At 38.3% G+C, this 26,397-nt stretch overlaps 1 protein-coding gene across 2 annotated transcripts; it reads right to left on the reverse strand.

The window, feature by feature from the left end:
• Positions 1-762: 762 nt before the first annotated feature.
• On the reverse strand, positions 763-25,616 carry BRMS1L (BRMS1 like transcriptional repressor). 2 transcript variants are annotated; one of them, XM_005502318.4, is made up of 10 exons: positions 25,392-25,615; positions 18,216-18,306; positions 15,552-15,679; positions 12,172-12,251; positions 9,139-9,235; positions 8,572-8,655; positions 6,299-6,363; positions 4,846-4,885; positions 3,883-4,009; positions 763-2,384 (listed from the first exon to the last, which is right to left on the reverse strand). In XM_005502318.4, the coding sequence occupies exons 1-10, from the start codon at positions 25,525-25,527 to the stop codon at positions 2,261-2,263; spliced, it is 972 nt and encodes a 323-aa protein (XP_005502375.2). In that variant the 5' UTR covers positions 25,528-25,615; the 3' UTR covers positions 763-2,260. The 2 variants fall into 2 exon arrangements, with proteins under 2 accessions (XP_005502375.2, XP_021143080.2); XM_021287405.2 differs by lacking the exons at positions 763-2,384; positions 3,883-4,009; positions 4,846-4,885; positions 6,299-6,363 and adding an exon at positions 6,626-6,871 and having other exon boundaries at positions 8,540-8,655; positions 25,392-25,616.
• Positions 25,617-26,397: the final 781 nt, after the last annotated feature.

Below are 26,397 nucleotides of genomic sequence, written 5' to 3' on the forward strand. Positions count from 1 at the left end.
TCTTAAGTTTTATAATGGAGTGAGCAAATCATTAACTGTTCAGATAGTAAAAAGATATATAGCACATACCAAATATGATTTGCCTAGGCATGAAACAATCAATTACAAAAAAAGAGCAACCTCATACCTTGCTGATCACATACACAGAAGTTATTACATGTAAAAAGGAAAGCCATAGCTCAGTTTCTTGGACTTCTGGTAACAAAACAGGTAGATCCCAGTTGTTTGATCACTAACCCACACTGCTATGCTTATTACTTGTCCTGTTAATACAGATGATGTTTATTCTGAATCAAGAAGCCACACTCACCAAGTGTCAATCCAAACTGCAGGGTTGTACAAAGCAAACTTCTGCACCCAAGATCAGATTAGAAACAGCTTTAGAAATTATGAACTACAGCTAGAGTTGCAGAATAAAGGAGAAGAAAGAGGTGAAGCACGAAGCAGTTTAGGGTGCTCAGCATGCCCTAAATTGAAATTATTACAAGCACATCAACAGTTAAGAGGTTCTTAACAGTGCTTACATTTCAGTTATAAACAGCACAAAGTAGTGCTTTCATAAAATATTAAAGAAAAAAATTGTAAAAACCAACAAACAAAATCTATACATAACAAACTCTGAAAATTCAAAATAAAAAAGTGCAAGTCAAAGGTCTCTCAAAATATCTAGGCTTTCTGAAAACTTAAATAGATTTCCCTTTAGCATTTGGTATGTCAGGAATTCCAACAAGACTAGAAAACCAAAGATCAAAACAACATAAATGATGTGCACTACCACAGATCATTTATTTATATACTAAGTTTAAAAATACAAATATTTTATTACAAAAAGTTTATCAAACAACAGTATACATAGAGTTCATATTGTTAAAAACCAAAATGTCAATTGATACTTTATGTACATTTGATTAATAATGTCATACAATTGTAAAAAAGCATCACTCGGCAGAAACTGATTTGGCATTTGGAAAGTAGTTACCACCCTGCACTAGAAGAGACGATTAATATAGGAATAAAACATTTATATGTTACAATAAAAATAGTTACTTTCTGTGATCATTTAAAGCAAATGGATGCTTTCTTTCTCCAAGAAGAATCATCGTAAGTGGAGATTAAAGTGCACATGACCAACACATTAATAATTCTTCAGCAATCCCATCTATCATTCTAGATGCTCCAAGCACATCACAGTAACATCAAGGATTTAGAACTTTTCTCCGTGGCTTGAACAGCAAGATTTAAGAAAAATTCAGATTTCCAAGCTGCATGAAATAATTTCTGGTGTACAATAAGATGAAGTAGGGTACAGAAATTCAGAAAATAGTGTTTGGTGAAAAAGTCAGTGTAAATTTTCCCAGATATATGATTTCTGGGGCAATATTTTCCTTTTGAAAAAAAGATTCGTAGTACTTCATACAACTGTGGACCAAACAAGCAGAGCATGCAACAGTATTTACATAACCATCCCCGTTCTTTGTGGGCTACATATAACACAGGTTGGAGCAACACTGTCTATTTTATGCATAAATTTTGCTGACAATCTGGGGAAGAATTAAAAAAAAAAAAAAAAAAAGATCACCAACAATTTGTTTACTATAGAATAGAGTCCTAAACTAGAAAAGTGCTCCTCAAAAACTGTAGCTCAAAATACTGGCTTTGTCTCATTACAAGCAATATAGTAAATCTTACAAAATATAACACAGTCAGTACTAGCAGAGCTGTTGAGGGCAATAATTTTCATAAATCAGTCCACTTTGGATAAAAGAATGCTTACGCGTGTTACAATCTATTCAAAAGCAACAGCTGAACAAGCTAAATTTACATCCACAAGAGAAACATGACATCTTCACTGAAAACAAAGAGAGTTGCTGGTAATAATGGTTATCATTTTTATCACACCAACTGGTCACCAATGGAAAATATTTTTTTTTCCTTTTTTTTTGTTTTTTTTTCCCTTTTCTCTGTCTCTTCCCCCCGCCCCCACCTCCTTAAAACTGTGAGTTCAGAGGCATTATACTTGAAGAGCATACTTCATATCTTAGGCACTGGACCCAAGTTAGAGGTAAAATGTCTGTCAATATGATTTAACATCCTCAGGTTTCTGAAGGCCATCCATATGAAGTTTACATAGAGCACTACAAATACACATCAGATACTGCTGTAAATGTACAAGTAATACAAAACAATATTAAATACAACTTTGACCCCATGGCATATCAAGCATGGTAATACCACTCGTGTCATACCAGGTTAGCAACGGTCAGTTGTGGTTATGCTTTATTGAATATTTTCCTTTCTGTAGCTGAGAAATATACAGCTTGGACTTGCTTCCATCCGGTCTTTTAAACCAAACTTCATCATGGTTAATTGTTGTAATTATGGCGCTATAGAAAATGAGGGAAGAAGGGTCAGAGGAAGAAAAGCAAGAAGAATTTAGAAACCTTATAAGCTAATAAAAAACCCCACAGAACTGCAGCTGTATTTCTGTACAGTAAATGAAAATATATATTAGTTGTAAAAGCAGGGCCAGACAGATACTGGCTCCACTGTAAGGACAGTTTTAATAGAAATCTTCAGTAACTGCATGTGTCTTTAGTGAAGGTAGTTAATTTTTCAGCCATCTATGTATTTTCTTCTCCCATGAGAAAACCCTGAACATGTACAAACATTTTAATTGTTTAAAAGCCTGATTTACAGAATCGTTCTTACATGCACTCTGTTTCTATGCTCCTTGTGGTAAGCCTTAATAAAAATACTTAACACAACCCCCTCCCTATACACACTAAGAAAAAAAAAAAAATCAAGTAAATTTGATGACAAAAAAATGGCTTAAACCCAGAGATTTAAACAGTTAATGGAACAAAGATCTATCACATCCTGAGCATGACAAAACTCTCCAGGAAAGTCTCCAGCCTTAAAAGTTGCTGAAATCTTGAAAGGTGGGAAAGTTCCACTGTATGCTTGCCCTGCTAAGCATCAGGTTTGGCTTTTGTCCGACACTGTATAATAAGATCTTTTGGCCCAGTATAACTGCTATGGTCCGCTAAACTAATTCAGAATTTTTTAAATTTTAGAAAGAATATATAGTTTACTAAATACCTTTCTGTTACAGCCTAGAACAAACATCAAAATCACCAAAATCTCTTCCCTTTCACCATTACACAGAATAAAAGAAACAGCCAGTTTACAGTAAACTACTGCTATATGAAGTTAAATTTCTTGGGTCGCTGTGCATTTTTAAGCAACACTGCAGTGAAAGGTAAGATATACATTTAATTTTAAATATTGTTTTAAATATACTCACCTTTTAGAATTTAAAAATATTAACCATACAGAGAAAATACATTCGGGTATCTTAAACATTCAACCGAATTTGCACTGTAATATTTAGACCATTCCCAGGTAGACCCTTTGTTAAGAGAAGGACATACCGTAAAAAAAGTCCCAACTCTTTTCTTTCAGAGCTTTCATCAACGGAAAACAAAGCCTATCTTTAATGGTATAAAATGTTTTTTCAATTAAGTGTTTTTGGATGGACCAACAGATCAAGTTTTCAAAGCAACAAAATCCCAAGAAACTCAAAAAAAAAAACAAAACCAAAAAAACCACACAACTTACTCAAAGGCTATTCAGAAACTGGAAAGAGCTTAAATTGTTAGTGAGATCCTAACTTGATAAACATTTCATCAGCTTCAGTAAAGCCCAACCTTTACCAGCCTCTCTCAGAAGTCAATCTTCTTTGATAATGTTTGCCTTCCGTGGTGGACTAATAAATGTTACTGAGGTGGCAGTATTTCTAAATAAGCCTTATTCTTCAATGCCATCATCCTATCTATTGCTTAACATGAATGTAAAGAGCTGCATAAACTGAGTAATCTTTACCTTGTAGGACATTCATCTTTCTTATCAATGCATATCGTCTGTCCACGTCCATACCACTCTCCATCATAATAGAGTCTTCCTTCTTCAGATCTAGCACTATGTAGATGCTTTTCTAACTTGACAGGTGCTAAAATGATCAATAAAAGTAATTTAATGTTGACGTGGCAGAACTAAGATGCTTAAATGCACTTTCATCAGGTAATTTACACAGAATACACATTTTTCCATTATCACAAGTAACATCTTTTAATAATAATTGCAAGAATGCAAGAAAATTGGAAGCAAACCAACTTTTTATTTCCAGTCAGACAAATCAAAAGTTTTATTTCCATTTTCAGATAGAAACTATCTTTCCCACAGCCTTCATATCTGTGATATGAGTTTTCACAAATTGAGTAATACAATATAGAGAAGACGGCAAATGGCAGAACCCACCACCTCCTCATCAGCACATTACAACAACATTCAAGTAGTAATACATTGATAAAGAAATACACCACCTGCTTGCCTCTTCTCCCTTTGCCTCCTTACTCACTACCTCCAACTATTCGATTTTTACCTAGCATTAATATGCTTCTCTCCTCAGTGCCAAATATCAGTTACCACTCCTTTCCCTCTAGTTTTTCAGGGCTGTAGCTTGCAGTGAGTATGAGCATCCTCTAGAATGCACCCCTAAGGTACAGCTGCTCTCAGTTTCCTGCCTCATTTCCTGCCTTGCTAATATTAATTGGTGTAAAACACTTTTAGAAGTCTAAATTTTTATTGATAATTTTCTAGAATTTGAGTGTCAACACAATCACCAGCAATCAAGCTACCTGAGAGACAAAAGCTGTGTCTTCCAGCTACCTCACTCCATCCTCCATCACTATACCGGGACTAAAATAAATATAATCTGCCCAGATGGAATTCGCATCATTGCACACAGCAAGTTCTGACTTGTGAAACTGGATAACGTTTACTTACGTTCTGGTTTTACTCTGTGTGGCCCCAGTGTAGCCATTGCCTTGAAACACAAAAGAAAATGAAGTTAGTCAGCAAGCATAGTCTTTTTTTCTTAACTGCCAGCTTTAATTGTGAAGTGATGTGCAGCGTAACTCAGGATACTTGCTTTTACATGCAAAAACCACAATCAGAACTAACAGAAGTGTGTTCAGTGGTGACTCAATAACTAAATAAAACAGCATTTCGAGGGCGAAAAAAATAATCACCTGCTTTACTAAGTTTTGATTTCAAATAACTCAGGAGGTTTTAAATTAAATTAGACCCTCAAAATTGCTGTAGTGTAATTCTGTCAAGAAAATACAAAACTACATTAATACATTCTGAAAAACAAAATTAAGAAGCTACTCTTGATTTATATGTTATACTCAGAAGCTCAAAAATTTTGTCTCATGTGAATTCTACACCACATGTAATATTAAAGCAGGTTTTAAAAAACCTCTAAGAACGTTTTGGGTTGTTTGTTTGCTTTTGTTTTTTTGGTTTGTTGCTGTTGTTTAAAATCACGTTACACTGCAGGAAAGGGACTGAGGGAAAGCTATTTTGTGTCTGTTCCTCTGATGCAATAGGAAAAGTCAGACAAGTTTTCACATAGGCACCACATTTTACTTCTTGTTCAGGAAGCATGTACAAGTATAAAGCAGAATGGAAACTAACTCAAAGCCATTTCCCACCAAGTTTTTGAATTCACAGAAGTACTTCGCTGTTCCATAAGCTGGAAGCTCCAGAGTACTACAGGAAATTTTCTGACCGCAGGTACAAGTCAAGGATTGCGTTTCACTATAGCAAGCTACTTTAACCAAATGACAAAGATTTGAAAAAGGCACTCGGCAGCTACAAGTTGGGTTTAGTTTTTCAAATACATCAACTGGTCAAACAAATTTCTTTTCCTGTAAACCCTGATTTTCTTATAATCTGGGAAAAACATAGCTTTTCACTTTATACAATATAAAAAAAGGTATAAGGAGACATCAAAACATAGAAATCTACATAAAGCAAATTATTTACTACGTGAAAACATACCATATGATATCTGTTAAAAACATCTTAATTTAAAACAAAATCCTATCAAACTGTCCTGTCATAGTTTCTACCCAATTGTGCTAGACTATGAGAAAGCAAATCCTCTTGATACAAGCTTTAGGCTCACTTTACCATGGAAAACTACAGACTACCCATTTTAGAGATAACCTCTTCCACCACTTCATTGGACTCCTCTGCATAATTTGTGTAGAACCAGAAAAAGTAGCAATAACGTAGCTTGAACTGGAATGATTAGCTGAGTACTGCAGAAATACAAATCTATTTAGAGTTTTGATCATGTAAGAAAGATATTTACACATTTTTAAGAGGCAAAAGGACTAAACAAGAACCCAAACAAAACCCACAGCCACTGGCATTCATCTTTTCATCTTACCTTCCTTATTGTTGTCCAGTCTTCAAGTATATCAAGGTCCTGTAACATATAAACTATATAGGGGCGTGAAAAAGTTAGGGAAAACTCTTTTAAACAGCAATAATAAAAACAATGCTTGTACAAAGATATTAATAGCTCTGTTCCAGCAGTCTTTCAAACAAATAATACCTGCGTTAAGCGAAAGCTCAGCAAAAATTAATGCATCTTTGAATTATGCAACCTAGAAATAGACTTTAAAAATTATTAAAAGACATAAGTCATGGTATGTAGATAGTCAGACTACTATAGTTGAACATGAAGATAAACAATTGAGATACAACCATTCCATCCCTAACAGTTCCAAAAAACATTTTATTTGCAATACTACAAATTACAATTAAAATTCACTGCAACTTCAATACACCACTGCAAATCAACATCTACACCAGTGCCAGCTTTAACAAAATCATTATTTTTACAGTATTGTGCATCGTACTTCTTTGAGAGAAAAGTGTAGACAGCACCACATCTCTGAATGTCAAATGTCCAAAAACCAGGAAGTAGAAAAGCAAAGCCCCTTCCTTGAAGTATCAACTGTGAAGTAAAAATTGTGTATTAGAATAATAAGTGAATTTCAAAACAAAAATCCATATAGCACAGCTATTCCATTACAACAGTTTTCAGTTTTCACTTTCTTTCTTCCCATTTCATCTCCAAAAAACAAGTTTAGAAAAAGGTGCTATGAATGTTTAAAACCAACATTTCCTAAAATGGATATGAGCACTTAAACTTACATTCCATTTTGAATTTTAAGAATCATTAGCCATTTTCAAATTTCTTTTAATCTAAATAGCCAAGAATTATAAATCAAAAGCCATGCAAAATTTCTAGATATTCACTTTACAAAGATCTGTACAAATGGACAAGTTCACAACTACTTCAAAATCATGAGCAAAAAGAGCAAATTAATATACTTCACAACTAAAAGGATTTTCAGCTTTATGAATTGCCCGAAATTGCTGGGGTTTTAGACCTAATGCTATGTTAGTATTTTCTGCTTGGAATGTATTACAAAATGGCAAGGTAGCTCATAATTCATTGAATCTGATCCCATTTTTATAGACAACCTGAAGACAAGGATGACTGAGAGCTAAAGGAAATATACTTTCACACAACCTGGCACTGAAATTGCTAAAAGGAGTTAGAATCACAGAATCACAGAATGTTAGGGATTGGAAGGGACCTCAAAAGATCATCCAGTCCAATCCCCCTGCTAGAGCAGGAACACCTAGATGAGGTTACACAGGAAGGTGTCCAGGCAGGTCTTGAATGTCTCCAGAGGAGGAGACTCCACAACCTCCCTGGGCAGCCTGTTCCAGTGCTCTGTTACCCCCAATGAGAAGAAGTTTCTCCTCAAATTTAAGTGGAACCTCTTGTGTTCCAGTTTGTACCCATTACCCCTTGTCCTATCACCGGTTGTCACCGAGAACTAATGAAGCCACTTGTACCTGCATTGATTAGTACTATTTGGCTTCTAAGCACTAGTTAAAAACATCTCTACTAAACTCAATTTATGGCACACCCTAATGGAAGAACAGTCACTATTAGGACAAATCATCCATCTGGGATGTGTTTCAGTGAATTAACCATGCTGAAGGAGGCTGACCCAATGATGACAGTTTTTTCAGAAACTTCTTCCTTCCCACCTTCTAATGTTGCAAAACCTTGTGAAAGAAGCAGGATCTTTTGCAGCAGCTTAGCAATAAAAAATAGCCTTTATACCGTATAATGTTAATACTTACAGACTACCTAAAAGAGACCAACTTCTATGATTCTGACAAATTCTAAGACATCACACCTCTATCCTAGGAAAATATTGGGCTGGGGGTAGGAGCAGAAAGAACATTCAGTCTGCAAGGGCATCTCCTCCTTCCTCTGGAGAAAGATGACACCATCAGTTATACAAGTCAAGTAATACTTTGCAAACATAATGCCTAACTTTATTCTGCTTTGCCTTGTAGGTCTATTTTTGAAGAGTCAGAAAAATCAACTTATAGAAATATTATCAATATGAAACTAGTGATTAGATAAGAGAATTTTAATTTCAGTTTTCATAATGAGATGTATCAACATGGTTTCTCTAACTAGAGTTAGAGTAACATCTGCCCTGCAAAACTAAATTTTGAGAACATATTATCCCTTCAACCTGTTATTAATGACATATGTAATAAAATAGTTATAATAGCTATAAAATAGTAGTACCAGAAAGAACAGTGATTTCTGTAAAAGGATATCTGATACAACAACAGGTTTCTTCTTATCTGGACTAAATGGATCCTTCCTTTTCTTCCTGGACTGTAGCTCATCATTCCATAATTCTGAAAAGATATAATAAGAATATGCTATGAATCAGAAACAGTTATGTTTTGCTCTTTTTACAGCAGAAAACATTTTACAAAAGCCAAAATATAACCCATATTCTAGTGAGATCCTGTTTCTGAACAGAATTTAAGTGTTATATTATACAGTCATAGATAAATACTCTCAAAATACACAAGAGATGCTGACAATTATTAGACCAAAGTTTGGTTTAGGCTTAAACTCACTCCCCCACCCAAAGTCTACAGCTGAATGGCATTCTACTGGATAATCCAAAAATCACCAGACATACTGTGTACAGTCAACTAACTCATCAGGAGCTACTAGAAGTTTGGTTGTTTTGTTTTGTTTTTTTTTTTTCTAAAAAAAAAGGCAACATAAAAAAAAAAAACACACAAAAACAAAAAAAAAAAAAAAAAAACCACACAAAAACAAACAAACAAACAAAAAAATCATGCTAACAACTTTGAATTTCCATGCACCTGAGGTAATGTCAATGCTATGTCTGTCTTCTTCAAGTCTTCTAATCTTCTCTTCTAGTTCACTCTGCACAGTATCGTACAATAAAAGCTTTTCACTCTAAAAAAAATAAGAAATTACACATTTTGCATGACTAAATTCTATCATCTAAATGCATCTGACAGGAACTTAAAGCCTCAGCAGAAGGAAGATAAAGAGTAGCTTTAGGTGAAAATTTTTTAGAAGCCATAAAGCATATGACATTTCTCTCTATCCACTTTCTTAGCATCAGATCCTTCTTAAAGACAGCACACCCACTTGGCATAAGTGTAAGTATAGTTCTCAAATATCAGTACCAAGAATAACTAAGTATAGGAATGCATGCAGCTAGATCTCCAGAATAACTGTTTGTATTTTGACACAAACACAGTATTTTCCTTTTGGATAGCAAAGATTTATTCACAATGAATAATTGTAAAGTAGTAACCTCCATGCCCTCTTTCATTACAAATCAGAAAAGCTAATCTGAAAGGAGGTTGTAGCATGGAGAGTGTTGGTCTCCTCTCCCACATAGCAAGTGACAGGATGAGAGGAAATGGATTGCTCCAAGAGAGGCTTAGATTGGATATTAGGAAAAAATTCTTTACAGAAAGGGTTGTCAGGCATTGGAACAGGCTGCTCAGCAAAGTGGTTGAGTCACCATCCCATCCCTGGAGGTGTTTAAAAGATGTTTAGATGAGGTTCTTAGGGACATGGTTTAGTGCCAGTGTTAGGATAACAGTTGGACTCCATGATCTTGAGACTTTCTTCCAACCAAAATGATACTATGATTCCATGATTCCGTGTTTTCATGGAAAGGTTTTATTAAGCTGCCTCCAATATTTATTAACCTGCAGTCATTTATAAAAAATTATCATCTATTACCACAGTATTTATAACTGTCTGTTTTCGTAGATCTGAAAAATACCTTCCCACAGAAAAAAGAATTTATGGAGCACATAAAATAACCTAGGTAGTTGTGAAAGCAAAATTGTCTACCTTAAAGCTGTAAGAAACACTTAAAACACTGCTTTAGAAAAGATATCTAGTTCCTCCTTTTAAAAGGCAATTTCTGGTCTGAATATTAAGAGATTAACATAACACATTCAATGTTAGATATATCATTAGTACCTTTCATACAGAAAAACAAACAAAAATACACTCTGATGTGAACTTTCTGCAATGTTTTGTTCAGTCTACACTCTCTTCCACCTCTTGTTTCAGAACAAGAAAATCAACTTTGTAGTAAACTGCTGTCAACTACAGTCCACCACATAGGACCAATACCAAAAATCACACAGTATCTATACAGATCAGTTGCCCTTGTAAAGGCAGTATTAAAAAACACTAAACTCTCTAAACTAGTAACTTGGAATTAAACTGAATTCCAAGCCTCAAGGAAATAAGTTTACTGTTCTTTCATAAGCTTGCAAGTCCTACAACATGTAGTAGGAAGCCTAAAGTTATTTTTCACTGAAAATCCTCTAACAACTGTGGAAAATGGAGGGCTTGGAGTTACTTAAAAAAAACAGCTTAAGCAGCGCAAGTCACCGTGTCCAGCTATTTGCTACCACGTTTCTGCTAGAGGCTGCAGTCCCAAGAGCCTGTCTGCACCCCAACTGCTCCTGGCCCCAGCACAGCAGACTAACATAAACTTACCTTGACCAACCTTCAAGCTAGTATGCTGGAGTGAGGCAAAACAGTTGAGGAATACACAAAAACAAAGAACCCTCTTCTACCAACTGTCATGTTTACCATTACCTTTAAGTTACAAATTATTTAAATTCCAAAGACGTCCTTTCATATATTTTTTTAATCCCTAATTATATAAAAAAAACTTCCAATAAAACTGAAAAAGGAGAAGCCTCTTACATGTTACTGAAACGCCAAATGAGTGTTATGCGTTCTGAGACCATTTAAAAATTCCTTTTTAAAACAAAATAGTGTTTGTGTTTAGACATCTATTTTGCTGCAAGCACTTGGTGACAAATGAAGTATGAAAAGCTGTTACAGGCATCAGAGGCATTCTTGCTGAATGGTGATACTCCAGTGGAACAGCAATTCTACAAGCAGAATCACTGACTTGAAAGAGTTTTACCCCCAAGAGACTCTTATTTGATGGTGAATATTTGAATCCTGAAGATTTCACAACAGAAACATAACAGCAAAACAAAGGAAAAGGACCACCTTAAAGAGGAATAATAGATAGCCAACGCAAATCATTCAATCACAGATTCTGTCCAACCTTGGGATCACAGTAAGCGAACACAGCCAACAATGAGTAGTCCCTCATTACACCTTGTTCTTTCTCAAGGCATCAAGAAAACGGGACATTTTTCTAAAAGTACTTGTGCACATTCTTGCTTTATTGTAGGAGCCATGGACTTCAGGAATACAGTGAACCACTCAGAAGCTAAAACACACTTAAGCAACTGTAGCGGGTGGCTGAGGAAGGCTATAATGTAAACCTCAGGATCTAAGCAGCTGTTACAGCACCAGACACACAGGTACTTGAGTATTTGTACTACAGTAGCCATCATTTAGATGCTTAAACAGGAATGTTTACCTTCAAGAAGAGAAAGGTATTTTTCCTGTAACTGCTTTTGAAATCATAACTCTTATCAATAGCTGTCCAAGGCATTTTAAAAAAGACATCATTATTGTTGTTAATGTTATTATTAAAATGTAAGGTACTTTTTGCTACATTTATAGCATATATTTTAGTTACTGTTCTTGGTAATCTTTTTATAACAAAGGTAAAAAATCATGTGGGAATCTATTAATAAGAACCTGTCAACGGAAAACAAGAAACACTAGCTATATGCAAAGCCAAACTAACATAAAGCTAAGTTTATATGCTTTGAACAACCTCTCACATGGGCTTAAATATCACAAGAAAACTGAATTAAAAGAGAAAAAGAACAGCAATAAAAAAAAAATACACACTGAACTTGGAAAGCATGACACACAGTAAAGATAGATGAGATGAGTTATCAATGTAAAATAGCTGGCACAACCTCACAGTGCTGTCGAGAGGCTTGAATTTCACATTCATACTTGTTCTTCACAGATTCCAGACAAAGCTCTCTGTAGATACCTGTAATCAGACAAATTACAGCAATATTAATTTTTTTAGGTAATACCTGATTTCAGAATTCTCTTTTAAGATTGCCTGCAAGTCCCAAAACACAAACATACTGGAAAATACAAATATATTAAGTACTTACAGCGGCTGGCAGCTTTACAAAGTAAACAAAAACAAACAAACAAAAACAACCCACACAACAAACCCACAAAGAACAAGTAATCCCTTAATTCTTTGAATATCTGAAGAAAAATAAATGCTATTTTCACTTTTTTCCCCTATCAGTCAAAAAATTATACCAGTTGTCACACTAAGTTTACAAAATAGGTCTGTTTCCTACTTCTGATCAAACTACCCTAGATATCCTCAGTCTTCAAATACATGAAGTACAAAACAGCTTCTTCTATTTTCTAATTAGTTTTAAATAACGTTTGGAGTTAAATAGCTAGAAAACTGAATGAAAGCACAAGCTTTTACAAATTAATATTTGGAATAAGGCTTACTTTATAATGCATGACTCTGGCAGTTGCACAAACCCCTGAGACCCCGAGCCTTCAATGAGGCAGTTGATGGCTCTTTAGCAGCTTTTGTGCCCCACTGTGACTGTCCCCAGTACACACCCAAGGTGCTGACAAGTCACATCCTCCCCTACCCTAGGGCAGGATGACTTCACCTTCACCTGGCTGGTGGGGCAGGAGGGGTGGGACCCTCAGTCTACTGACAGGGTCCTTAACAAAGGAGGTGCCCAGAGAAGCTGCAAAGCTTCTGGACCACGACGTAATGACCACGGCCAGATCTGACCACGCTATGAAACAGGGTCCCTGCTGAAGACCCCCTTGGAGCGGTCTTCTCAGAGGAGTGAGTCTGTGAACTGGAGCCCCCCCCTTAGAGTGGAACACCATCTAAGGAGACTTCCCCGGACTGAGAGCACCTCACCTCCTCCTTGGGGTGAGTGGTTATTTATTTTGACCTTAATGAATCACACCAATTAACAAGACCATTTCATTCTTAGATCTAGTCACCTGGCGATACAAAGGATAGTGCTTCCGAGTATTAGAAGCATTTCTTAAACATTTCTGAAAATGTGTCTGCTAAAGCTGAAAGCTATCTGAAACCTACTATTTAGCAAGCATAGATTGAACTTGATTTAACATATTAAATGCATTCAACACAAAAAAATTGTTCCAGATTACCACCTAGAGGATTTAGGTTTGCACACACACTGGTGTTCTCTAGTAACTGAAGAACTGCCTAAAACAACTTCCCTTAGAATGCAGTTGACTATGAATTCATACAGTACAAGAGGAACAACACCGTTACCACCAATTCGTCTGAAAAGCACACGGCAAAGTATTATGTCAATCATCTTTCCTCTCTGAAGTCACTTTTGATCTAGAATTCAAAATGTTCTTTTCTTATATCACTATGTTATGTTGGGTTTTTGTTGGTTTGGGTTTTGTTTGAATATTTACGGATGACTGGCATATCTAGGTCTACCAATTTATAATCACAGCTTATTTGCCTGAAATAAGCATTTTAGGTATGAATACTTCTAGAAGAAACAACTGTATTACTGACTTGCTGAAAAAGTCAAGATCCACATTTTGTGTGAATAGTGCCATAGTGGTCAGTGCCTTAGAAAGAATCAAAAGACAAGTTTCTTTTCTAACACATATGCAATTATATCCATAGATTGGCTAAACATAGTTCAGCTTTTTGTTGTTGTTTGTTTGGATTTTGATTTTTGTTTGTTTTTTCCTCACCCCTTCCCTCTCAGGTAAAGTGGCTCCTTAGGGGATACCTGCTGGAGCTCAAGTCCTGCTACTACCCACTTCTGTCAAGGCTCTCAAACAGAGCAAATGAGCTTGTTCTGCAGTTTCTTATTTTCTTTCTAACAATTTTATCATTCTCCTTCAGTTGAGGGAAAAAAAAAACAAAAACAAAAACAAAACAAAAACAAAAAACAAACCACAACAACAAAAAAAACCCAACACAACCACAATCCTGATATCTAGTCTCGACTTCAAGGAAACTTGTAGTTTTTACCCTGGGCTCTTTCTACACTGAAACATAGATCTCCAGTGCTGATGAAGACAAATCAGCAGAACTGGTAATATTCTGCCTATCCAAGCCCACCTACATGAAAGTACTGACAGACAGCTACATTTAGAACTGAAAATCAAAAACCTGGATTAAGGTTGCTTTCATATCAAACCTTCTGCAAGTTCGCCTGTGAACCTGTGAAGCCCAAGTGGACTATTCTGGACTAGCCAAGTAAATTTGGGTTAAGATCTGAAAACCCAGAAAATTCTGGCTCACAAGCTGAGGAAAAGTGTCATGGAGAAGACTAGGAGGAAGAAAAATGCAACAGACCAAAAGATTTCAAATTCTCTTCATAGCCAGAACTCCAAAGTACCAACAAAGACATACTGAGTAGCACTGAAAGTAGCACTAGTTTTATGAAAACCATTTTCCAGGTTGCTGGCACCATGCTTCTGCTGAATTTGTTAAAGACATTGGCATAGCTTCTCTGGCTGAAGAGATCACAACTGTCTGCCTTTTGGCTCTCTGACAGCCTGTGTTAGGTAACACCTTGACAGCTGAATTACTCCTACAGAAGTCAAGCCGTAACACAAAAAGAATCTACAAAAGGGAAATACAGAACATTGTCTTCCTATAATACTACCACATTCCATATGACTACATGGTTGCATCACAGAAGATAAAAGGTTTTGTCTGCTGCTTCTGTGAGCATACAAGTCTATCTGACCATTAGTTTTAGTAATTAAAAAGCAGCTTAGATAAAAGCTGTGAAGGACAAGAGTTTTCCTCCTTCCCCATATGGAACAGGAGGATGGGAGCAGAGGAGTAGAAAATATATAGTCTAGAAGAGCAGGAAAAACATGACCATCTAAGATGATCTGGCAGACACTTCAAGAGATAGCACCTATATATCTCTTCACTTCAACAGTGACCACTGCACAGACTTGATCCCAAATCTTCTCACTAATAAAAACCATGATTTTACTTCAGCAATTTTGTGCTTACTACACAAAGACAGGCAACCATTAAATGAAACATTTAAAAGGCATATTAATATTTTAGTGTGATGTATCAGGCAACCTGTGCAAAGAGGTAAGCAAGCTGTTCATTTTGACTTGAAAAATATTTTACATTTAAAACCATGCCACAGTATTTCTAACTTTAAAACATGCTACTTTAACAATTCTAAGGGGAAAGAAAAAAAAACACCCACAAAACACATAGTAATTTTATACTGTCGAAACAGCAATACTCATTTTACGTGCCTACCTGCCACCTTGGTGCGGATTTGCATATTCTCTTGTAAAGCTGCCAATGGTTCTAAATATTCAGGTGCTTTTCCAGCTATGACCTCTTGTAGTTTTGCATCCACCTGGCTTAATCTTTCTTTGTAAAGTCTTAAAATAACAGAAATTAAAAAAAAGTCTTTTATTTAAAAGCAAACACAAGTTAGAAGAAATATTTTCAAAAGAACTATTTCTGCATCTCTGTGTTAATGCCATGGAACACCCACTAAAGCAAAGTTAAGATTTGTTACCATTTGAATTTTCCAATACATATTTTATTTTTGAACAATATTCCTCCTGTCTATTAAGCCTCTATGGAAAAAACATGCAGACAATAAGAAGTGTGGAAAGTAAAGATAAAGTGACATGTATCTCCATACCTAAGGAAGAAAGAAAAAAAAAAAAATCCCACAGCTGTTAATAGGATTAAGATGGAGTAAGTGGTGAATCAATATGGAATATGGCAGGAAAGGGTGCTACAATACCTAAGAATAATACGGTTTATATCATGGCAGAGAAAGATAGACATTTTGTGGATAGGAACACACATTCACTTTCACGTTCATATATCTGCTCCCACCATATCATAAACCAAGGAAAAAGATAGGCAGGCTCTTATTGAAGCAACCCTCATTTCATCCCCTGTGAGCATCCACATACTGCATACTATCACAAATATCATGGGATAATTTGTAATTGATATCTTCCATTCCTGCCAAAAGGAAATGTATTTAAAATCTTTTCATTTTACCTAAAATTCATTCCTTCTGTAAAAGCTAATATTAACTGGCAGACAAGGTGAAGAAATCTGCTTGCCTTTTGAAACATTTAATGTAAAATCAATGACAAGCATCTCAATCACAATAAAGCTCCACTCTTTGTAACTGATAACTTAAATATAGTGCCGGTTCATAATTTTATCTTAATTACAAGTCCATAGTTAAGGCACAGGTACCTAACCAAGCAACAGTCAGTGAACACCTCCTCCTTCTTACCTGTGAACTGTAAGAGTACGATACACTCAATCTGTCCTGTAGTCAACTGACATGGCCTGCAGCTGGTCAAAAAACAATTTGCTGGGCTAAATCTTCAATGAGCGTGCTATGCACATAGTGCTTAACATAAGAGCTACAACAGAATTATTTAGCTGAAACATAAGCACAGGTGTAAAGCGCACATGAGCAGGTGGGTCAGAAAGATCTGATCACACAGCACCAAGCTACATCGGAGCAGCAGTTACGGACTGGGTACTGCAAGCACTTGGTACCATGCAGCAGCTGATGCCCTAAAACTGCTTATCCAGTGACTAAACATCTCATTCTTTAGGAATCTTCTTCTTCTTTCCAAATTTTACCACCTCACTACTCACAGCTGCTCCTCTCTATAATCCTTTTTCCATCATTCTATTGCTCGTTTCCCACTATTCCCACCTTCGCAGTTCTTCCAGTCCCTACAATCACCCAAATCTCTCAAAAAAAAGTCTACTCAACATCACCTTCCTCCACAGCCTTACCACCTCCCTAAACCCCCTGAATGACTTGTTTCATTCCTCCAAAGACCACCTTCCACAGAATCACAGAATGTTAGGGATTCCTTCACATCCACTCCTTAAAGATTTGTTTCCACGAACTGTTTTCAGTCATCATCCCAGCTAGCCAACAGAAAGATGAGTAGGACTGAACTCAAAAGCTGCCAGTTTTCCAAACACCAACCCAGTCAGTACCAACTGGCTCCAATGCTCATCAGTTGGCTCCATTTCCCAGCTTGCTCCATGCCCAGCACACAGAAGACCAAGGCAAACAGTTTTCTCCAGGCACTGCAGCAAGAAATTGCTCGTTGGGCCATTCTTTCTGGACCCTATTAGACAGAATTCACATTATCCTGGTACACGAAGCAAGTCAGATGTCTCAGTTTTCTAGTAGAAAGAACTACTTCACAATGTAAACATGCATCTGGAACGTAACAACAACTGAATAGATTTTGAATCATCTAGCTTGTCTGGGCACATGTGAAAAAAGTCAAACTTAAAACACAGACAAAAGACCAGCTCTAATGCAAATGAGATTCACTTTTGAATAACTGTGGCTATTAATTTTCTCTCTTCTACTTACTAGGTCTCTACTACTGATGTAGATTTATGGCAACTACAGACAGCTAGCAGTATTTTCATATTTTTTTAGTATTGGTATCTGGTTTGCAGTAACCACAAGAAACTTTCATTGGTAACAACTACAAAAGCTGCTGTGATATCCTGCATTAAAACCTTGATTTCTTACTTAGCAAAGGCAGTGCTTGAGTTTCTCTCATATATATAAAAGCATGAGAAGGATCCTGAGTAAATAAAAAAATAAAAACACAAGTTTCCCTAAAATCACAATTGCTTGGTTCTGCTAAGAATTTTGATGCAACAGACCCACACCAGCCCTTCATATCAATAACACTTCAAAACCAGAAAATGAATAAATCAAGAGAGAAATAAATAAAAGTATTCTGGAACAACTGCCTGCAAATAATTTCAGAATTCCCAATCCATACTTTCCTCCAAAAGCAGCATTCAGATATATGAAAGACAAGAAAAACCAGCTGCACAAAATGTTCTCATGAAATGGATCTTCAAATGAAGCACATAAAACATTAAAATACTTACTGATCTTTAAGGTCTGTAAATTGTTTTTCAAGATTGGACATTTCATCTAAACACTCCATTCTTCTTCTTTCACAGTCCTCATCATCCATTTCTAAGAATAAAAAAAGGTAATTTATTTTGAACAATGCAATGTATAACCAAATAAACTGGGTATTTTGTTTCTAATTAATTTGAAGAAAGGCAGAATTTTAGCCATTAATAGAATATTCATTATAATATTATCTTATAGCAGAATAAGATAAATCAATTGCCATATATACTACAAAGAAATTTAGATCTAATTCTAGAAGAAACCCCATAAACATTAATTTCTCTTCCTCAAAACAGGAAAAAAAAAAAAATCACTGTAAGACCTTAAGAGGTTAAATTTCATGACTGATAATACAAAGTGTACTTACAAATATGTAAAACAGAAAAACTAAACATTGTCTATCACAGCAGAGGAAAGGCACCATTAACCATGAAGAGTTATTAGCCACCATTGAAAATGCACGTGTCTCCAGAGCAACCCCTGGAAAGCAATCACTCTTCAATGTTATATTTGTCATATATAATTCAAGATTTTGTTTTATTAATATCCATTTAAAAGAAAAAAAAAGTAACACTTGGTTTTGAGAACAGGTTTCATCCTGTTCTATTGGGAGAGTTCTTTGAATCTGAAATATTAATGTAGAAATATCTGTAGTTCATCTTAATGACCACTTAAAATGACTACTTCTAATGAAACACTTCTCAACATGCAAAGTCTAGAATTTTGTAGAAACTCGATTTTATATAGTTTAATGCAGCAAGAGTAATGAACTTTCCACAGTTTTTGTTATATTCCTGATTTATTTCTTAATTTATAATAAATACCCACTTGCTGGCCAAAAATTTTGCCACTTGCCATTGAGACACTCGATGTCACTAAACATCAGCTGTTAACTCCACTGCCTCCTCTTAGGGTAGGAAACAGGAAAACTAAGCTACAAAATTCTTGATTCTTTCCCATCCTTCCCAAAAGAAAAAAAAAAAAAGAAATAAAGAGGTTTTGTCAAGTCATATTCAGAAGACAGAGGTGTCCTAAAACGGCTTTACAGCAGCAGCAGCTCCAGGAATTAGCTCTCTACAGTTATGGTGGAACTGACCAGTTACCACCCAGTAGGAGAAGACATGCAGAAGAAGGGATGGCCACGCAGTCAACTGGGGCTGAATCAGCGCAAGCAGGCAGGTGTTCAAGAGAAAGGGCTGTCTTGAGGAGGCTGTACCCATCTGAGTAGTTACTTGGCTACAAAATATTCTAAGGGAGGACGGTCTGGAACCAAGCAGAGACAGCCTAGGCTCGTTCTCCTAGGCCATAAACAACTCTGAGCCTTTTGTTTCTTCCTCATTCACATTTTTCCAACAGAGACATTCAACTGCTTTATGCTGCCTCCTATACCAACTGCAGGAAGCAGTGCACAAGTCTCATCCTTATTATTTTGCAAAAGAGTACTGCAATTTGCAAAGGTGACAAGGTGAAAGGAGTAGCTTCAGGGGCAGCATAGCTACTTCGGAAGATTTGATGAACTCACATCTTCCACTCAGACAGACCTCTCGATGTATGTAGTTTTCTGCACATAGCTTCTTCCTGAAATCACCACAAGCTTTTAAGTCTAAAAACTACACTTGCCCTCTCTCTCTGGATAGGAAAACCAGCAGGCAGTGGAGCAGCATTAATCTGTATGACAATGATACACACAAGTCCCAGTCAAAGACCTACTGCAGTTTGTCACATTACAGTTAGTATGAGCAAAGAAAAGATGGTGTGAACAAAGTTTTAAAACATGATATAACCTCAAGTATTTGAAAGCAGTTTGAGAAAATTTAAAGGTAGAACTTAAAAAAAATCAGTTGAATGCTTAGCACACTGTGAAGGGTTGGGGAACAGAGCATCAGGCTGTTAAGAGAGACTATTTTATTTTAAAATATTGTTCTCAAAATAAGCCATATCCTGAATCCCAAAAAAAGACTGAAAATCAGACTAAAGAGGGAAGTTTTATTTGGCTGTCCAATGTAATACTCAAGCCAAAATTGATTGGGCAACTTTTAACTTGACCAGATTTAAGGAATGTGGCACTCATATTACTCAAAGAGTTGTCTGAAGCTCTTCCGTGCTATAAAAATCAAGCTTCTTTAAAATTTGAAGGCACCCCCCTGTGATGCCAGATAGGAAAAAGCACTGGGATTCTGACAGTTCTTCCACTTCATTCTCAAACTCAAATAGGTGTTTCAGATGTGCTCAGCTTTGCTTTTGGTGCGAAGTATGTTTTAGTAAGGAACTCACTCAGAAGCTTTTCCTTAAAATAACATGGATTTTACTGTTTGTGTATGTTTAGGGACTAGAAATCAAAGAAAATACATTAGAACTGTAACCCTGGCTGAGGATCAGTGCAACACCCACTGCTGGAGGGGAAGGTGACTTCCATTTTAAACTTGCTTTGCAAGTAGACTGTGATGCATTGGTATCTGAGAGCCCAGCTGACTCTCATGTAGATAGTGAAATAACACATCACTCTCTCCAGTCTCCCCTCAGCTATGCATACACTCCAAAGTCTTTGACTTTCTCCCTGGAAGTCTATGTTCTCCCTATCATTCATGCTGAATAGCAATTCAGATGCTAAGTCACTCTTCAATTGTTTCGTATTATTCTGCCTCCAGTAAGATTCATGAAATGATGAAGACTTGTGGAGTCCTGATGTATCTGTACTTCCCCAGTTATGGAACTTCTTCCCCGTGGCCTTAAACAACATACAGATTGGAGAATATGCAGTGCTGAAAAACTAAAGTGTTTTAGTTTCAAATCTCATCACTTTTCAGTTGAAAAATTACATCATTGGAGGTGGAAGATTCCTCTTTTTATATTAAAACACTTGCTAACAGGCCCATCCTGTCTTAACACTTCAGATTTCCGATAAAGTTTCATACTGCACAAAGTATTTAGACACTTTCAAAATCACGGTCATTCTTTTCCTACTATATTCAAGCAGTCCAACTCAGTAACTAGAGCAGCCTGGTTTAAAGACAAAAAATCCCATGGTACTTAAAACGTAACAGCACCTAAAATAGCTTTTTTTAATAAGTTGTAGCCTGTATAAAGTGCTATTAAAAAATGAACAAATTCTCATCTGGGATGGTGAGCATAGCTTGTGGCTTTTTTATTCATCCCGAATATGCTATTATATATCCTGGTCAATATAAACCTCTCTACTAAATACACAGTGCCAAAAGGAACAAGAGAGAAACAGTGCCAGCTCTCAAGAGCAAGTTATACTTCTAACCGCACCTTCTGTATTCTCAGGCATCTGCTGGGAAAAAAAAAAAAAGGCTGAATGCAAGTAAAGCAAACGACAAATTTAACAACAAAAAAACCCCTTTCCTTCAACAATTTTTTTTCTTATTATTACTAATTTTAATTAAGACTTATTTCTTGCAGTGCTAATCATTTTATGTCTGTAGGAGCAATATGCTTCCATGGAGTACATTCATATTTGTCAAGACACTGAGACAAGCATGTAATTTCCTGTAACCATTGCTTTTTAAGTGCTCCCTTAAAAGCATCTCTCTGTAGAACACAGTAGAAATTATCTGGAGAGCTTCTGGTATTGTTTTACTATTCTTAAGAAACATTCACAGACTACATTCACTTAAAACACAATTCCTCCTTCCATCCCCCCAGAAGCTCTGAAGAAATGAGACAAGGGCAAGACAACAGAATGATTTGCCTTCAATAAAAATCAACTAAAGTGTCTTTGAGGACATGTAAAATTCAAAGGTTGCTTTAAAAATATCAGTTAGCACAACTACAAAGAGGAGCAAAGGCAAGTTTTGAAAAATAGCAAACTTCTCAAAGCTGTAACTAACGGAGACAACTCCCTCTTCATCAGAGCTGGGGAGTTGGAGGAGGGAAAAAGTTTATATCTATTACACCAAGCTCCTTTTTTCACAGAGGAAATTACTTTTTTTTTTTCAGACATACAGATTAGCTAGAGTAAGAGACTAAGCAAGGGCATTCCTAGATGATATCTAGCTACAATACAAACTGGAAGGCTAAGACAGGCTAAGTAAGTAGTGGTTATTGCTGCAGTGCTGCTCCTAGACCTTCATAACCCTGTGCTACCCAACAAGCTTGTATACTCCTCCTTTACATCTTTCCAAGGAAAACAGGGAGACCGTAACAAACTTCATATATCAAAACTTCTTGAAAAGCTGTCTCCATAAATTTCTTATCCAGAAGACAGTATTCACTTTTTAGTCCATGTACAATTCTGATAATAAAAAAATTGAATCATGCTTTTGTAAGTCACATCTGAAAGGAACAGAGTAGGTTGCTGTGCAAACAAGGACATAATCAGATATGCTTTTCCAATTTAAAACATGATTACCTCCAGCTGCTTGCCCTGGTACCCCCACTAAGTTCACCTTTTTTCCATCATAACCACAAGCACACATGGATGCTGCCTAGTTTAGGTTTCATTAGAACAACCCAAGGCAGTTTAAGCACATTTTTCTGGCTTTGTTTTCCAGTGGAATTGCTTTGAGAGAACAGGGTTAAGGAAAGACCAATCAGCGTTCCCCAGTGGATCTATAATTGTATCACTAAACTCTCCACCTATAACAGCCCAACTGTTTATAAAAGCTGTGCACACATTCAAGTTTCAGTCCAGGTCAACTTGCAGCAGTTTTGGCAAACATGGCCCAAGTTCTTTTCCTATCAAGTTAAACCTAAAGCTTTGTTCTAGGTACTTGTCAAATGTGTTCCAACATCTATGGGGAACACAAGGGTTTGAAACAATTATTTGTCCTTCAGGCAGCTTCTAACCAAACCTATTCAGTTCAGGCTACATAATCCCAAAGAAATCCTAACTACTTTGAAGATGTAGGGGCCTCAGCACTATCTACTCAGAAACACTTATTCTCATTTTGCCAAATCAGTTGCTAATACAGACACAAATATAATCACTATGTTTATAATCATTTTGCTGACTCTTTCAAGCCCATACCTGGATGTGGTCCACAGTTCACTGACTGAAGAGATCTCCTGTGTAGCATTGCATTAGACAAGACAAGCAAGATCCTCCATCAGATAAGGGAACAGTTCAGAAGCAAGGAACTTCCAGCTCCCAAAGAGCTTTTGTCTAAAGCCATGCAAATCATTAGTCCCAAATTCACAAAAATGTGTAGGTGTCCAGCTAACTGATTTAAGTTGGAGGCGTTTATACATTCTCACAAAATTGCAATTTAAGACTTCTGCTGTTGTTGAGCTACAGTCTATTTAACCACTGATTTACATAGTCCCCAGTGCCTCCTATTTATATATCATACTCTCCAGAGACATTTTCACTAGCTACCTTTTTAATAGGTTCTTTTTTTGTCAGCTTAGAATACAAAGGTCCAACAAGCATTGAAGACAGTGCAAAAAAAGGGGATAGGAAAGCACAGCGTACCAGGAAGGGTGGGTAAAGATGAGAAGCAGGACAGTGGCAGCCAGCAATCCAATCCAGGTGAGCAGCAGCCACAGACCAGCAGACTAACTTGTAAAATGAGGTTCAACCAGCAAAACTTGCCAGCTCAAAAGCATGGGGAGATATGGAAGTAGGGGGAAAACCCAAACAATCAAAAAAACCCAACACAATAACACAAGAAGCTCTGTACAAACCAGAGGTAGATTACTTGGATTTGTGGATTAACCAAGGCCTCTACTCAACTCGACTGCAGAGTATTATAATAACTTGGATCGAGGTCTAAGAGAGTGACTATACTCCCAGCATGGCTGATACATTTTCCCAGCACCAGCAGAGTCTTCTTCTCCAGGGTTATCTTGGCTGTTTCTGTACCACACCTGTGAGGCTCCAACACCTTGCTAGGCCTTGCAGAGCCCAAGCAAGGGCAAGATCCTTGAGTCCACATGGAACCACAATGGCAGGGCTTTCGCTGAACTGCAGTCAGTGTGAATATAAAAGCCATAGGATTTAATATTCAACATCACCCAAATCTTTTAACACCAAAAATGAAAAATTAACTGTACATTGAGGACTTTAACACAAAATAAATCAATCACAAGCCAACATATGTAAAAATGTAATTTCACAGCTGCCTACTTTGCCTAGTTCATGGCATCCCACTCCTTCCACTGTGCCAGGCCTGGCACTCATGCCGCAACTCAATGTGCTAGTAAAAGAATGGGACAGCATCCCAGCAGACCACTCTAAATCACTTAAGCTGCCAGAAAAACACATCAGGACCACAGTTAGCACTGAACACAACCACTGTTTTTCAGTTAGCCCTTCTAGCGACAAAGATCCTGCTTATGGAACTTATTCATAGAGCCCCAATGATTCCAGAGTAGCAATGTATGCATCTGATGATGAGCACATTCCTAGTAAGTGACCATTTTATAATTTACTCTTTGTAATAACAAGAGAAGTTTAAACAGATAATAACCTCCTTCTAATGCAGTGGAAACTGAGCACAGAAAAAGCTGGATTTCACCTACTAACATAATTCAAATCTACAGTCCAGAGGAAGCTATAGAAAAAGGTTGGGACCTTCAAGAGAGCTGAGGTTGAAATGCTTTGCAAAAGAGACCAATGGTACTGACAGGGCTTCCAATGCCCCCTCAAAGACAGGCCTCAAAACATCCAATTGAAATTCACGATTTTGCATACGAGGGAATATATACGTATATATATGTACACACATGTATGCCTGCATTTTGTGTGGATACCTGCACACGTATGTATATATGTACAATCAAGCTTTTAGGCGCAGACCTGAGCGAGCACCCCCTCCCCCTCCTCGCGAGCCCTGCTCTCAAGCCGAGCAGGGCACAACCCACAGCACGCACAGGGAGAGAGGCCCGGCCCTCCAAGCCCGGGTGCCAGCCGGTTCCGGAGCCGGCGGCTCAGGGCGAAGCGGAGCTACCGTGCCCATGCGCCCCACCACGTCCCTCCCCCCGGCCGGGGGCCCGACGAGGAGTCGCCGAGCCTAGGCCGGGCCGGAGCGGCGGGGGGGCGGGGTCACGGCGGGGGCGGGCACCGGCAGCCACCGGAGCCGAGGGCAGCAGGACCAATGTCTCCCCCGGGGCTGCGCGCCGGGCTCTGAGGGAACAGCCGAGGCTCCCTCTCAGAAGCGCTGCTCCGCGGGCGGCGGCGCTACCTGAGCTGTCCCCCTCCTCGGACACGGACGAGCTCTCGGTCTCCTCCTCCTCCGAGCTGCTGCCCTCATTCTCCCCGTAGTCCACCTCCATCTCATCGTGGTTGTTCTCCTTCTTCTCCCGGGAATGGACCGGCATCGTCCCTGTTGCTGCTACCCTGGGACAGCCCTTCCCGCCGCCGCTCCGCCGCTGCCGCCGGCCCCTGCGCCCCGCCCCTCCCCGCCTGCGCAGCCTGCCCCACCCGGCGTGCTCCGCGCCCTCCCATTGGCAGAGCCCCGCCAGCGGCCGACGTTCGCCGGCGCGCAGGGCATTCTGGGAGTTGTCGTCCGCCGGGAGCGGGGCGGGGGCAGGAGGGGGCGCGGCTCCGCGGCCGCGGGCACTTGCGAGGCGGCAGGCGGGCGGCCAGGGTTTCCCGCGCCCACCGCCCCGTCCTGGGGCGCTCCCAGAATTGCTTGTCGCTGAGAGGCTCTATGGAGGTCAGGCAGAGCAAGGAGCGCTTCGCACCTGCAGGTGGCCCAGGCGACGGAGTGGGCCTGCGGGACCGGGGGTTCGACCGTTGCCCTTCCCCGCCGAAGCAGCGCAGGGAGGATTCGGGGCCTCCTGTCTGCCCGCGTCGCCCGCCTGGTGACCCCCAACCACACTGCTGCCCAGGACTTTTGCATCGTGGCAAGGTGTCCCGTGTGGCTCACCACCTCCCCGTGGGCTCCAGGGCACTGAGGTCCCCATGAATAGCGACCTACCCACCAGAACCTCTTTCTTCCTCACTTTTGGGTTCTGTGCTACACTTCACATTAAATCAGACTTAACTTGGTCCCCTAAAGCTGACAACAACCACTCAAAGCAGACATGAGAAGGGAATCAATGGGTGTGCTGCAATTTGTGCAGGGTTGGGGTGGGTTTTTTGGCTTTGAGTGTCAGTACTTGTCTGTTCGTCTGCCAGTTGCCATTACTTGTGCTTTGTAAGATGTACTGAATAGACATGGTGCTTACTAGAGCAAACTGCCCCAA

The sequence above is a fragment of the Columba livia genome, chromosome 5 (genome assembly GCF_036013475.1).
Source record: "Columba livia isolate bColLiv1 breed racing homer chromosome 5, bColLiv1.pat.W.v2, whole genome shotgun sequence".
Lineage (NCBI taxonomy): Eukaryota > Metazoa > Chordata > Aves > Columbiformes > Columbidae > Columba > Columba livia.

What these genes read in the sequence shown, in the direction of transcription:
- BRMS1L (XM_005502318.4), bottom strand. Translation starts at nt 25,527, where the DNA reads ATGCCGGTCCATTCCCGGGAGAAGAAGGAGAACAACCACGATGAGATG. An exon ending in AATCCGCACCAAGGTGGCAG is followed by an intron (nt 12,252 to 15,551) that starts GTAGGCACGTAA and finishes GTCTGATTACAG; the next exon opens with GTATCTACAGAGAGCTTTGT. An exon ending in ACACAGAGTAAAACCAGAAC is followed by an intron (nt 4,010 to 4,845) that starts GTAAGTAAACGT and finishes TGATCATTTTAG; the next exon opens with CACCTGTCAAGTTAGAAAAG.